The 13,475-nt window shown below is 38.5% G+C and overlaps 1 protein-coding gene across 2 annotated transcripts in view; it reads right to left on the bottom strand.

The window, feature by feature from the left end:
* Nucleotides 1-12,810, bottom strand: part of ARL14EP (ARF like GTPase 14 effector protein) — a 19,726-nt gene extending 6,916 nt beyond the window's left edge. Inside the window, exons 1-3 of one of the 2 annotated variants that reach the window (XM_028501447.2) lie at nucleotides 12,687-12,810; nucleotides 6,335-6,395; nucleotides 732-1,207 (exon numbers count right to left, since the gene is read on the bottom strand). In XM_028501447.2, coding sequence (XP_028357248.1) covers nucleotides 732-1,157 — 426 coding nt within the window. In that variant the 5' untranslated portion in view covers nucleotides 1,158-1,207; nucleotides 6,335-6,395; nucleotides 12,687-12,810. The remainder of the gene's footprint in view (nucleotides 1-731; nucleotides 1,208-6,334; nucleotides 6,396-12,686) is intronic. The other variant, XM_007121385.4, reaches the window with a different exon arrangement.
* Between the last annotated feature and the right edge of the window lie 665 nt (nucleotides 12,811-13,475).

The raw sequence follows: 13,475 nt of genomic DNA, 5'->3' as shown, positions 1-13,475 counted from the left end.
CGCAGAGCCTGCGCGTCTGGAGCCTGTGCTCCGCAGCGGGAGAGGCCACAACAGTGAGAGGCCCACGAACCGCAAAAAAAAAAACAAAACCAAACAAACAATTATTTCAAGTCACTTCTGAAGTTCCTTTTAAAGCAGCAGTTTTCAAGTCCTTCAAAAAAGGGACTTCATCCTGCTACATTTCAGACCCTTGTTGGCTGGCATATCCTACTGAGTTACTTTGGTATCAGAAAAGGAGCTAGGATGGGTAAGAGGATGGTTAAGTCCCGGCTGTGCCAGAATGTCTTAGCACTAGGAGCTATGGCTTGAAAGTCTTGGGAATATTATGTTATTCTTTTCCTAAGCCAACTTTCTTTATCAAACAATCTGGGTTTACACAAATATTTAGAAACACCATTTATTTTCACCTCCCCAACTTTATATTCACTGCCTGCTAGTTAGTATACAGTCTCCCTTGGTATCTGAGGGGGATTGGTTCCAAGATCCACTGCGGATACCAAAATGCTAGGATGTTCAAGTCCCACAGTTGGCCCTCTGCAACTTTGGATTCAACCAACCACAGATTGTATAGTACTGTATTGACTGAAAAAAATCCACATATAAGTGGACCTGCACAGTTCAAACTTGTGTTGTTCAAGGCTCAACTGTAATAAACAGTGATATAAATGTGATTTCCTTATAATTATAACCCCACATTGTAGAAGTACCGGAGAAAAAACAACTATACATACATCTGAATCAGGTTTTCTTCTCTGCCGGTCTTCAGAATCAACATCCACACTTCCATTGATTATCTGTGTACATTTTGGACAAAGTTTCCAACCAGGTACAAGCTGTCTTCCAAATTTTGCACTCAGAAAAGTGGCATCATCTAAATCAATTACATGTAAATTTTTTTTGGCTAGTTTTTTGTGTATGTTAAATGGGTCACAACATGACTTCTGCAAATCCTCAAATCTGTCGATGTAAATTTTTGCATGATGGAAGCAAATTGTATTGTTCCCAGAAAGTGTCATTCCAGTTCTAAGCTGAAGTAAAAGCATGTCATTTGATGACAATTCTTGCAAAGTCTTGAAACCTGTGTGACGAGTATAGTAGGTTTTATGGCACTCATTTGTGGTACGAAGCTGGACTCCAACTGAACATGGATCCATCATTTTTGATTCTAGCAAATTTCCTCTTTTTGATTTTTGCCTAGCAGATCACCCTAGAGAAAACATTAAAGAGAGTCAGATTTGTTCTGCAAAATTTTTATCTGGGAAACTGAAAAAGCACTTGATAAAATTCAACATCTGCATAATAGAAAGAAAACTCTTAGCAAGCAAGGAATAGAAAGACATTTACCAAGAGCCTACAAAAACATTATTATATTTAATTATAAAACATTAGAAGCATTCTCTGTAAAGTTAGAACTACACAAGAATACTTATATCACAGTTTCCATTTAACACCATATTAAAAGGTATTAAAAGGTATTCAATATAAAGATTGAAGAGGAAGAAATAAGAAATATTACTCAAAGATATGAATATCTAAATGGAAAATACAAGAGGGTCAAGGGACAAACTATTAGAACCAGTAAGATAATTCAGCAAGCATGCTGGAAACAAAAACATTACAAAGATATCTTAACAGGATATATAAATCTTACAAAAGATATGTAAGACTTTTATGGAGAAAACGATCAAACAGAAAGACAAATGACACCTTAAATAAATGTAGAAATTAATCATGGCAAGTGTGACTATAGTAAATATGTCAATTTTCTAGGAATTTATCTATAAATTCAATATGATTCCAATCAAAATTTCACCAGGTATTCCACATCTCCCCCACCGTGGCCCTGGAATTTAGCAAGCTGGTCTATATGGAAGAGTAAAGGTTCAAGAAAGCCAAGATAATCTTGAAGGAAAACAAAACAAATTTATTTACTATAAAGCTATTATAATTAAAAGTGTGTAGTATCAGTATACTATAGACAAATAGATCCATGAAAAGAGGAGGGCTTGGTGTATGACATGTGGTATTATAAATCAATAGGTATAACACATTAATGGGAGAAAGATTTAATTAAAGATGCTTGGACAACCAGCTAACCATACGGAAAAAGACAGACTAAAATCTTTTTCTCACAAACAAAAATCAATTCCAGATGTTATTATAAAATAAAACTTGAAAAGAAAAACTGTAAAAACATTTATAAGAAAACATAGAAGACTTTGTGACACTGGGGTAGAGAAGAATTTCTCAAACAAGAAAGGACATATCAAAGAAAAAGATGGACATGTTTGATTTTATGTCCAAATTAAACATTTCTATATAACTCTAAGGAAGGGAAAAGAAGCCACACTGGAAAGGTGTTGTTGGGATTATTATTCCAAATATACAAAAAGACCCCTGACTTCTACAAATCAATTAGAAAATGACCACCCATTAGTAAATGAAACAAATATACACAGGCAATTCACAGAGGAAGAGAACAAAACAGCCAACAAATGCAGGTGTTTAACCTCATAGTCATCAGGAGAATGCAAATGAAATACCACTTCTCAAACATTTGTTTGGCAAGATTTTAAAAACCTGGTAACATAGTGAAGGCAAAAATGTGGCAAATTCTTACATGCTCCTTATACCTTGTCGGAATGTAAACTGCTGCAACTGCTTTAGAGTTTTTGGTAATTTCTTGCAAAACTGAAGAAGTCCACACCCCAGGGCCTTGCATTTTCAGCTCTAGGTGTCTGTGCCAGAGAAATGTATGTCCCATGTGAGCATAAGGACTTTGCGCATGGTACATACAAAGTCTTTCAGCATTCATTGCTTTTGAGAGTGAAAAATTGGAAATAACCCAGTGGTAAAGGGTGAGAAATTGTAGGTTACTCAACAGGGACTGCTACAGGACAGTTAAAAATAAACTGCATGAATTAAATGAGTCAATTTGAATAAATTTCAAAGATAATCATAAGTGAAGAAGCTGCAAAAGGACATATAGTATATCATGTAAAATTTTACGTATACAATAGTATGCACTGTTCCTGGATAAGAACTTGAATACATGCTAAAATGTACATTAAGAATAATAGATATCAAGTCTGTGGTATATATACTTCTAAAAAGGAAGGACTTTTTTTTTTTTTTAAAGAGAGATTTATAGAAGAAAAGGCTTGGTGGTATCTATACAAGTTTTTCATTATTTTCTGTGCTCTGTTTGAAATTTTTCATAACTAAATATTTTTCAAAGCAAATGCAAAAATTTAGTTGAATTCTTAAGACAAGTTTTAACAAATACAAGTCACTAGGGAAAAACTGTTGTTGAAAATAGATGTGAACCACTGAAATCCGGGCAGTGGCGGGGTACTAAAAAAGTCAAGGATCCGGAAATCTTGCAAGTGTTTTTATAAGCTTTGCTCCACATTAAAAAAAGGGTTAGAAAGCTTAGATACTTTCTGATATGTTTTCTGCAGAGAGAAACTGTAATCAGTAAAGCCATATACAAAGAAAAGACTAGTCTCATGTAATAAAAAATGGTGAGTAAATATACATTTCTATGTCTTAAGTTAAAATACAAAATTTAAAAAATTAAAAAACAGAATTTATGGGGGATGAGCAGAGGTCGAGAGTGGGCTGAGCCTGGGAGAAGACACTGGTGCGCCCCTGAAGGCGGGGACCCCCCCAGATTTGCACCACAGGTGCCTCTCTTGCCTCACCCTGGTCTGGCCCTGGTTGGGAAATGCAGTGTTACCTGAAATACCTGTACATGAGGGCTGGCCAGACACGGTCCCCACTGCCACCCCTCCCAAAAAAAACCCCAGAATTTAAAGTGTTTGAACATTTTAACTTAAAAATTTTTTTTAAAAATTTATTTATTTATTTATGGCTGTGTTGGGTCTTTGTTTCTGTGCTAAGGCTTTCTCTAGTTGTGGCAAGTGGGGGCCACTCTTCATCGCGGTGCGCGCGTCTCTCACTATCGCGGCCACTTTTGTTGCGGAGCACAGGCCCCAGACACGCAGGCTCAGTAGTTGTGGCTCACGGGCCTAGTTGCTCCGTGGCATGTGGGATCTTCCCAGACCAGGGCTCGAACCCGTGTCCCCTGCATTGGCAGGCAGATTCTCAACCACTGCGCCACCAGGGAAGCCCTTAACTTAAAAATTTTAAAAGCTGATTAAAACAGAGTATATTTTAAATTATATTTTAACCAACTTTTAAAATTTAATTACCAAGTATGGGTCCCAATCACATCAGATGAAACTGCTTGTATAAATCTAATTATTTGTTTTCTTTTAACAGATAAGTGGGTTAAGATAAATTAAGGAATGGAAAAGAAGAAGCCAGAGATATGGTTATAAAACACCACCACCAAACTATGTTGTATTAAACTTCAGCAGATAGTATCACAAATCTGGCTCTGACCTTCCTTAACAGTCAACAGGAAGGAAATTTGATCAACTATCCCCACAGCACATTATGGAAACTGCTAATGCTTAATGTCTTATTAATGCCACAGATTCTTTATTTTTGTAGGTAACTATCACCAATTTGTAGCCACTAATGTATGATTTTTTGAATGTAAAACTATTTCTTAGCATTCAAGAAGTTGGGCTATACCCTGATCATATTTGATAGGAAAAGCATCTTGTGACTTGGAAATTTTATTTTAGAAATTCTATCTGTCCCTGGCAATAAAACATTTTTACAGGTTAGGGAGTTTTTTTTTTTTTTTCTTTGCTACTAGGGGCTTCTATTCCTTTATTTTCCTTTAATCTTGGCTAAATTACGATGTCATTCACGAGAGTTTATCAGTAGACTCAAGTTGTACTGGTGAGGTTGAATCCTTATTTCTAAGTGATCTGATGCTCTTGGAAATTTGGAAATATGATTAACTCCTACTAAATTAATTTTTCTGGTAAGTATTTGCTTGGACATCTTCCACAATTGCATAAATTCTTTTATTAACCTTAAACCACTAAGAATCTAGACTCTTAGTTGGAAAGCATAGAGCGGAATTTGTTTTTCCTTCAAGTTAGCCATGACACTACCAGTCTTTGAAAACATCCCCTTCTGGGTAAACAGTGGCTTCTAACCATTTTGAACTCTTGGCGTACTTTTGAGTACATAATGGAGGAACACTTGAAGGAATTAAATTGCTGCACAATTATGTTATTTTCTAAGAAGCCATCTCTCAGGTATCACTGTTAGGGTAGAATTATTTATTATTGGAGTTGCCAGATAAAATACAGGATGCTCAGTTAAATTTGAATTTTTGATAATGCATAAATAATTTTAATTATATCCCAAATATTGCTAAAAAGTAATTTGTTGTTTGTCTGAAATTCAAATTTAATTGGGCATCCTGTATTTTTATTTGCTAGATCTGGTGGCCTGATTTACCATGCCTTTTTTTTTTTTTTTTTTGCATATTCCAGTAAGTAGAGATCTCTTTGGTGCCAGCTTCACATTATCTTCCACATCTTATTTGCTGCTAAAAGAAAACTGAACTACTTATGAACAAATTACAGGACCTGCTCAGTTAAAAATTAAAGTGCACCATCTGACAGAAGACAAATCACTAGTTGCAGTACAAAATATTTTACACATTGCTTAAAGCTCAATGGCATATTGATACCACTAACTTGAGTGAAACCGTCACGGTAAAAGTGTACACACCTGTGTCAAAGCAGTTTTACATTCAAGCATTGCTTTAAAAAAAAAAAGTCAGGTTAGCTCAAGGAACACAAAACTTCAGGCAGTGATCTTTGGTGGTTACTGCCTGCCTTCTAAAACTTACACCCCTCTGGTTGCTCCTCCCCTGCTGTATCTCCCAGTGTCCTCATTTCTGTTCTCTTCTCTGAAGCTAAATTTCTGCTATAGAGTTTTTTGGATCTATTGCCTAGCAACTGTTTCTTTTGCTCATTTTGGCCTGTGCTCTGGCAATGTGGCCCACAATTAGTATTTTTTTTTTCTTCAAGTGATAGTCTAGTAGCTTCATGTTGCTCCCTTCACCTGCAGTATGGTGCCATGCTCTCCAGTAATGATTATCTAATATCTTCCTCAATTAATAGTCAGAAATACATTACTATTTACTGTCCATGAACTACTGACTAGTACTAGCATCAGCTGGGAACTTATTGAATAGAAAAGAGACATCTCAGGAAAGCCCCACACTCACTGAATCAGAATTGCATTTAAAAAGGAAATCACCAGGTGATATGTAAGCACAGTACAGTCTGAGATGCACTGCTTTAGATAATTCAATTAAAAACATTAATCAAGCATCTTCTATATTTATAGAGTATATCAAAAAAGAATAAGAAACACACACACACAGACATGTACTTGCCTTCCAGGAAGTCCGACACTTAGGGAAGATTATTTGGGGGGGTGGTTGTAACTTTCATAAACTAGGTATAGAAAGAAATACCTGCTTTAGTGGAAAACTGCACTGTTGAAGAGTACAACCTTCAGAGTTTTCACATTCCCATTACATGAGAGCTCTGAGTCTTTCACTGCCTTTGAGCTATTGTACAGCTGACAACTGTACAAGACTAACAGCAATGCAAAACAACTCTTGCCTATATTCTTGTAAATTCTGTCTGGTAGAGGTACAATTGATGCCTCTGGCCCACTGTGGAAGACAGTTTTGCCTCTATTTGCTCATTTATTTCAATATTCCTGATCAATAAATGTGTCTGTTCTTTTGATTGTCATTTGAACTGATCATATAACATCTTACCAGTGCCCTCATTAATAAGGTAAACAAAAACCATGTGTTGCTAATTTTATATCTGTGTGACAGTCATGATTTTACTTCCTTCTCCCTTTTTTTGTGGAAGATTATATTTTAAACATAGGAAAAAATTAATTTGCTCCAGCCAAGTCACTTTGACGGAATGAAAAAAAAAATCCAGCTTCTTATGTGTTAAGATGAAAACCATGTAACAAACAAAAAGCCCCAAATGTGTTCATTTAGACCTGAGTAATTTAGATTTGTTTTCCACTCCCCCCACAGCCTTATGGAAATTTCACTGATACAAATGAGACTGGTCTTTAACTGCTTTCAAACTACACATAGTGATGGAGGATTTTTTAATTCCTGAATGTCAATGAGTATCCTAAGGCCTTCCTGTATAAATGTTTCAATGAATTTTATTTGTACACTTAATTATTTTCCACTTCAAATAGTAAAATGCCTTTTTAACAAGTCAAATTTTACCTGAGACCTGTGCTCCTGGTTCTTGAATAGCCACGGTTAAAGATACCCTCCTACTCCCCTCCATACGGCTTCCATAAAACTCAAGAACAGTCCCTTGTTTACCTATGACAAGGACAAAGGACCTCCAAATTCCCATTGTCACATTTATAAATTTATGAATAATTAGCTGAACTGCTTGTTGAAAATAATCAATTGGAACAAAATGCTTGTTAACCATATTTTAAGTTTCTCTCCTTCCCCTAGGTCCCTGAACTTTGGCCTACCCTCAGCCAGAGCCAGCAAAGGACCCCTCCAGAGAAGAGGCTGGCCTCAGGGCAAAACAATCTGGGATCTACAATCAGACGCAGCAGTTCTGTTTTAGCTTTGTTTACTCATCCCTTGAGAAGCTGGTAAATCTTTTGGTCACAGAATTCTCTCCACTGCTGTAATCCCTTTCCCCCTCTTGCAATAACCCTTTCAATAAAGTCTCTCCTTACTAACTCTGGATTTTATTATTTGACACTTTCTTTTAAAAGTTCTGCATTTTCAATTTTCTCTTGCCTTAGAATTGCCAATACTTTCCTTCAGTACCTAAATAGAGTATGTTTTGTGATTCTAAGATTAACCTCCAATATTTTTACAGCACTCCCAGAAGAGTGGAGAGAGAATGAAATAAATACAGATTTATCAGACCCCTTCTTCTATACCTTAGGTAGTAAACACAAGCATTTGCTCCTCATATATCTGAACACTGACAAGTTAGGGAATAAGCTTTTTTAAAAAATTGAGGTATTATCTAACATAACATTATATTAGTTTCAGGTATACAATGTAATGATACAGTATTTGTATATACTGCAAAATGATCACCAAAATAAGTCTAGTTAACAACTGTCACCACAGTTACAAATGTTTCTTTTCTGTGTTGTGAACTTTTAAGATTTACTCCCTCAGCAACTTTCAAATATGCAGTACAGTATTATTAACTAGTTATCATGTTGGATGTTACATCCCCATTACTTGATTTACAACTGGAAGTTTGTACCCTTTGACACCCTTTTCACCCATTTTGCCCACCCTAACCCCCGACAATGGCAATTACCAATCCGTTCTCTTTATCTATGAGTTCATTTTTTAAACATTATATTTTAAAATTGTTTTTTATAGATTCCATGGAATAAGTTTTAAACACTATCTCTTGCTATTCATCACCCAACTCTAAGGTAGGTAGGTTGGATGCACTGAAGAAGCTCAGTGACCTCATACAAGGCCATGATAGTAGCAAGTTTCCCTAATAACACAAGTTCTAGGACATGATCACAGGCCTCCTATAGGAGTTAGTCAAAGCAGGACCACAACCATCACTTCCACTAACAAAACAAAAGCAGAGGGAGATAGTGGTGCTTGGTTACCACTCTTCAAGTTAGTGGGAAAAAGAGCATTAAGAGGAAATTTAACGAAAAAAAAAATTTACTGAATTTTTAGGTCAATTTTTAAGAGTCTTTCCCTTTCAGGAAAAATGTCTTATTTTTTCAGTATAGGGGTCTTACAATTTGTAAGGCATTTCCCCATTTACCTTTTATTTAATTAAAAAAAAATAACTTCACCCCTACTTTGCAAATCAGCAGTTTCAGTCCTAGGCATGTGCTCGCACACGCACACACACACACACACACACAAACAAACACACACACACACACACACACACACAAGTCATGCCTCTGGCAACTGATAACTTTTTGTGCCCATTATCTTCAAATACTAACTACCTACAGGACACTTGAATGGGTACTAACAGAAGGGTTAAATGGCCAAGTGGGATAGTCTTAAACCTCAAGAAGACCCAGGCCCCATCAGAAAGAAAAAGGAACTTAAAACAAAAATATGGTCCACAGTATTATTTAAAATAAAATATTTGGGAGGTTCCAGTCAAAGATGGTAGTGTAGGAAGACCCTGAACTCATCTCTTCCCACCGACATGCTGAATTTGTACCTACATACAGATCCATTCCTGCCAAAGAAGAACTGAGGGCTGCAGAACAAGTGATAGAGGGACGACACAGGGGATGGGTAAAAGAGATAGAGGCATGGTATCGATGGGAACCCCAACCCTGACGAGGACCTTCAGTAGGGAGGGATATCACTGAGGGGCCTGTACGCAGACTTGCCCACCCTAGAGCAGAGCAAAGAAGCAACTGTTTAAAGGGCACCTATGCTCTAGATGAAGGAAATCCATTTACTAACCCTCAAGTGTCTGCCAAATGGGCAGAGAACTGCTGAAACTGTCTCCGGGGTCCAAGGTGCCAGAAAGTGCCATTTTTTGTGTGTTCCCCTTACACCTTAATAGTGCGGACAGAATCATGGTCCAGGTACTCTTACTGGCCTGCCAAGGCTGCCCCAGCATGCCCCAGGCCTACCCCACCCCCCAGCTCCAGTTGTCCTGCCAAGGTGGTCTGAGCATGGCAAGCCCTGGGACCACATCCCTCCCCTGCTCCACTCATGCCTGCTCCAGCTCCAGTCACCCCACTAGGGTGGTCCCAATGTGAACATGCTCCAGGACACACTGGCCCACACCTGCTCCAGGTCCAACCAGCTTGACAAAGCTGCCTGGCACACACGGTCCATACAGAGGACACTCCTACACAAAGCCATGCCTTCCAGACTTGGAGAGGTAGATGTTTCACCTAATTAATACGAAACAGAGTTAAACAAAAGGAGGAGACAGAGAAATATGTTCCAAAAAAGAAAAAAGAACAAGATAAAAGTCCAGGAAAAAACCCTAAGGAAATAGAGATAAGTAATTTACCTGATAAAGAGTTCAAAGTAATGGTCATAAAGATGCTTAACAAACTTGGGAGAAAAATGGAGGAACACACTGAGAACTTAAGAGTTAGGATATAAAAGAACCAAACAGAGATGAAGAATACAATAACTGAAAAGAAAAATATACTGGGTCAACAATCTAGAAGACAGAATAGTGGAAGTCATCCAAGCAGAAAAGCAAAAAGCAAAAAATTTAAACGAGTTTAAGGGACCTCAGAGACAACATCAAGCATACTAACATTTGCATTATAGGAGAAGAAGAGAAAAAGAAAACATACTTGAAGATGTAACGGCTGAAAACTTCCCTAACCTGGGGAAAGAAACAGATATCCAGGTTCAAGAAGCACAGAGAGTTCTAAACAACATAAAACTAAAGACACACCAAGACAAACTCTAATTAAATCAGCAAAAGTCCAAGATAGAGAATTTCAAAGACAGAAAGAGAAAAACAACTAATCACATACAAAAGAACCCTCAAAAGACTATCAGCCGGTTTTTCAGCAGAAACTGCATGATATATTTAAAGTGTAGAAAGGAAAAAACCTGCAACCAAGATTACCTGGCAAAGTTATCATTCAGAATTGAAGTAGAGATAAAGAGTTTCCCAGACAAGCAAAAACTAAAGAAGTTCATCATCACTAAACCAGTCTTACAAGAAATGTTAAAGATCTTCTTTGAGTAGAAGAGGCCATAACAAGAAATAAGGAAATATATGAAAAAAAAACTGCACAGGCAAATTTATAGTCAAGGCAGTGCATCAGCTGCTTAAAAACAGGTATGAAAGTTAAAAAACAAAGGTAGTAAAATCAACTATAACTACAATTAAGTATTTAAGAGATCCACAAAATAAAAAGATGTAAAATATGACATCAAAAACATAAAACATGGGGGGGGAGAGTAAAATTTGCTTTTAGAGCATTCAAACTTATGCAAAAATTAGGTAAAAATAAACGGATCTATATATATGTCAGTATACATGAATCTCATGGTAACCACAAACCTATAATAGATACACAAAAAAAGAGAAAGGAAGCAAACATAACACTGAAAAAAAAAATCATCAAAACATAAAGGGAGAGACCAAGAGAAAAAAAGAACTGAGAAGAAGCACAAAAACCACCAGGAACAATCAACAAAATGGCAATAAGTACATATCTATCAATAATCACTTTAAATGTAAATAGACTAAATGCCCCAATCAAAAGACATAGGCTGGATGAATGGATTAAAACAATAACTATATACTGCCTACTGCTCATATGTGGCACAATTCAGCAAACCCTTCAGGTCTCCAAACTCCATTGGTGATTTCTCTCTATTCCTAGGGTCCTTAACCGTCAAAGAGAACAGAATCCCTTGATTTCAACAACTGAAAGATTGTTTCCAGACTAAGGTGAATGAGCAAAGCTCTCTTTATTCTACCTGAATTCTGGATGTGGTCAACATTGTCAAACAGTTGGGTAAATGATTGTGACACTGAACTGTAAGCTACTCTGTTGAAAACACTTTCACCTCTTCCTAGAAAACAAAGTCTGGACTCTAGCATGGCATTACTTGTTCAAACGTCACATACTCCAGGTCAAAATAGTCTACTAGCAAAGTTCTTTTATATTTTATGTCTTCATATTGTCTCTTTGCTTGGAAAGCCAGGCAATGCTAACTAATCCTTCAAGACAGTGCCAGCGTCTTCACCTTTCTCCTGTGCCTTACCAAAATACTATTGTTATAGGTCCTTCTTCCTCTGTGTTTGAAACTTTTACTCTATTACTTTTCAGCTGTTGGAAGACAGGAGCTATATGGTGTTATTTTCTCTATCACTCAAGGCAAAAGAGTAAGGAACTTCAGGGAGTTCCCTTTTCATAGCCCTCATCACAGGCTTTCTTCTTTGTTAGTTTTTCCCATTATATATTAAGCTCGGTGAGGGCAAGGAATCACCAGGGTCCTGTTACAGCTGTAGCTTCTCTAACTAGCACAATATTGGCGCTTAGTAGATAACATCTTTCGAATGAATACATGTTCCTAAACTGCCAGAATCTCACACAAAGAAGGCTGAATCTGCCCAAATCAATGTGACTAGGTGCTCAGGATCCTGCAATTATTCCCACCTCAACCCTGTGCTCATATGCATAACGCCCCTACTTCACGGCTGTATCAGAATACTGCAAGCCACCAGATACACCATATGAGCCTCTACCATGTTCACGGTATGGGAATGGAAGAAAGAAGCCTATTTATTCGGCATCTGGCCTCAACCAAACAGCTAGGGCTGGGAGGGCTCCGATTTAAAAAATAAAAACCAAATAGCAGAGATATAAGCTGTGGATGGGGCTCTAGGCCACACAGCTCTCCTCTAAATAAGACAAGCCTAAGTCAAAATTAGCAGGGCTCCAGGTCTCCCTAAGAGAGGCAACGACCCGCGGGGTCAGCAGATGGGGTGGTAGAAACCGTGCTGGGCCTTGACACAAGGGGCCGCAGATGAACCGGAGGAAGCGGGGAACGCTGCAGGGTGGCAGGCTGGCGGAGGCCTCAGTTAGCAGCTGAAAATCCCCCTCACGTGTCCGACCTGCTCCCCCTCCTCTCATGGGGACCTCCATCACCTGGCCCGGGCCCTCCTCCAACCCAGGGATCGGTCTCCACGCCCCCGATCCTCCCCAAAGCCTCCCCCAGCCCTTCCCACCTTTAGCGGGAGCTCTCCATCGCCGGGGTCCGGGCCACACCCGCAACGTCTCAGCTGGGCCTCGGCCGCCGGCTTCTCGGCTCTTCCCGGAGCTACCAGCGAGAGAGCGGCGAGCCAGGCTAGAGAGTCTCAGCGCTACCATAAAGAGAGGCCTGGGAGAAGCCTAGAGGGGAACGGAGCTTGGCCCACCGCCTCCGGGGCGGAAAGGGCGGGGCGGCGTGAATTGGCGAATGAATCAAGGTGAGGCAATGGTTGGTTCAGAGGCTGTCTGGATTTTTTTTAATTTTTTTATTCTTCTGTTCTTGGACGTTAGGGAATTGGGCGGTGTCTGGGGCCACCTTTTACAAGATGCAAGTTTGGCTAACTTGGGTTGTGTTTGCAAATCTCTACGCCTGTGCGTGATGCCACATTCTTGCACCCCAACCCTCCTAATCCCTGAAGGAGAAGTGAATGAGTTAAAAAGACCTTCAGAAGACACCCTTTATTTAGGGTCTCACATTTTGATTTCTTTCACTCAAGCGAAATATATTCCAAAATGCATCTCCTTTATTATAAATTATAAGAATAGCTATGTTTATTACTTTGAGTAGAGTGTAGCCACCAGGAAGATGCTTGCAAATTTTCAGAAGGGAAGAACACACACACACACACACACACAGAGTATCTTTCTTGTAACCCTATTGTCTGGGCCAATTTAGGAGCTGATTAACTTCTAAAGCAGATTTTATTCACCTACAATCTTTGAGGGCCCTAGATCCCTTAGACTGAAGCGTCGGAGCCTGCAGCCAT

The sequence above is a fragment of the Physeter macrocephalus genome, chromosome 16, assembly GCF_002837175.3.
Source record: "Physeter macrocephalus isolate SW-GA chromosome 16, ASM283717v5, whole genome shotgun sequence".
Classification (NCBI taxonomy): domain Eukaryota; kingdom Metazoa; phylum Chordata; class Mammalia; order Artiodactyla; family Physeteridae; genus Physeter; species Physeter macrocephalus.
The sequence above is the reverse complement of the archived record's forward strand: the minus strand, read 5'-3'. Positions and strand labels throughout refer to the sequence as shown.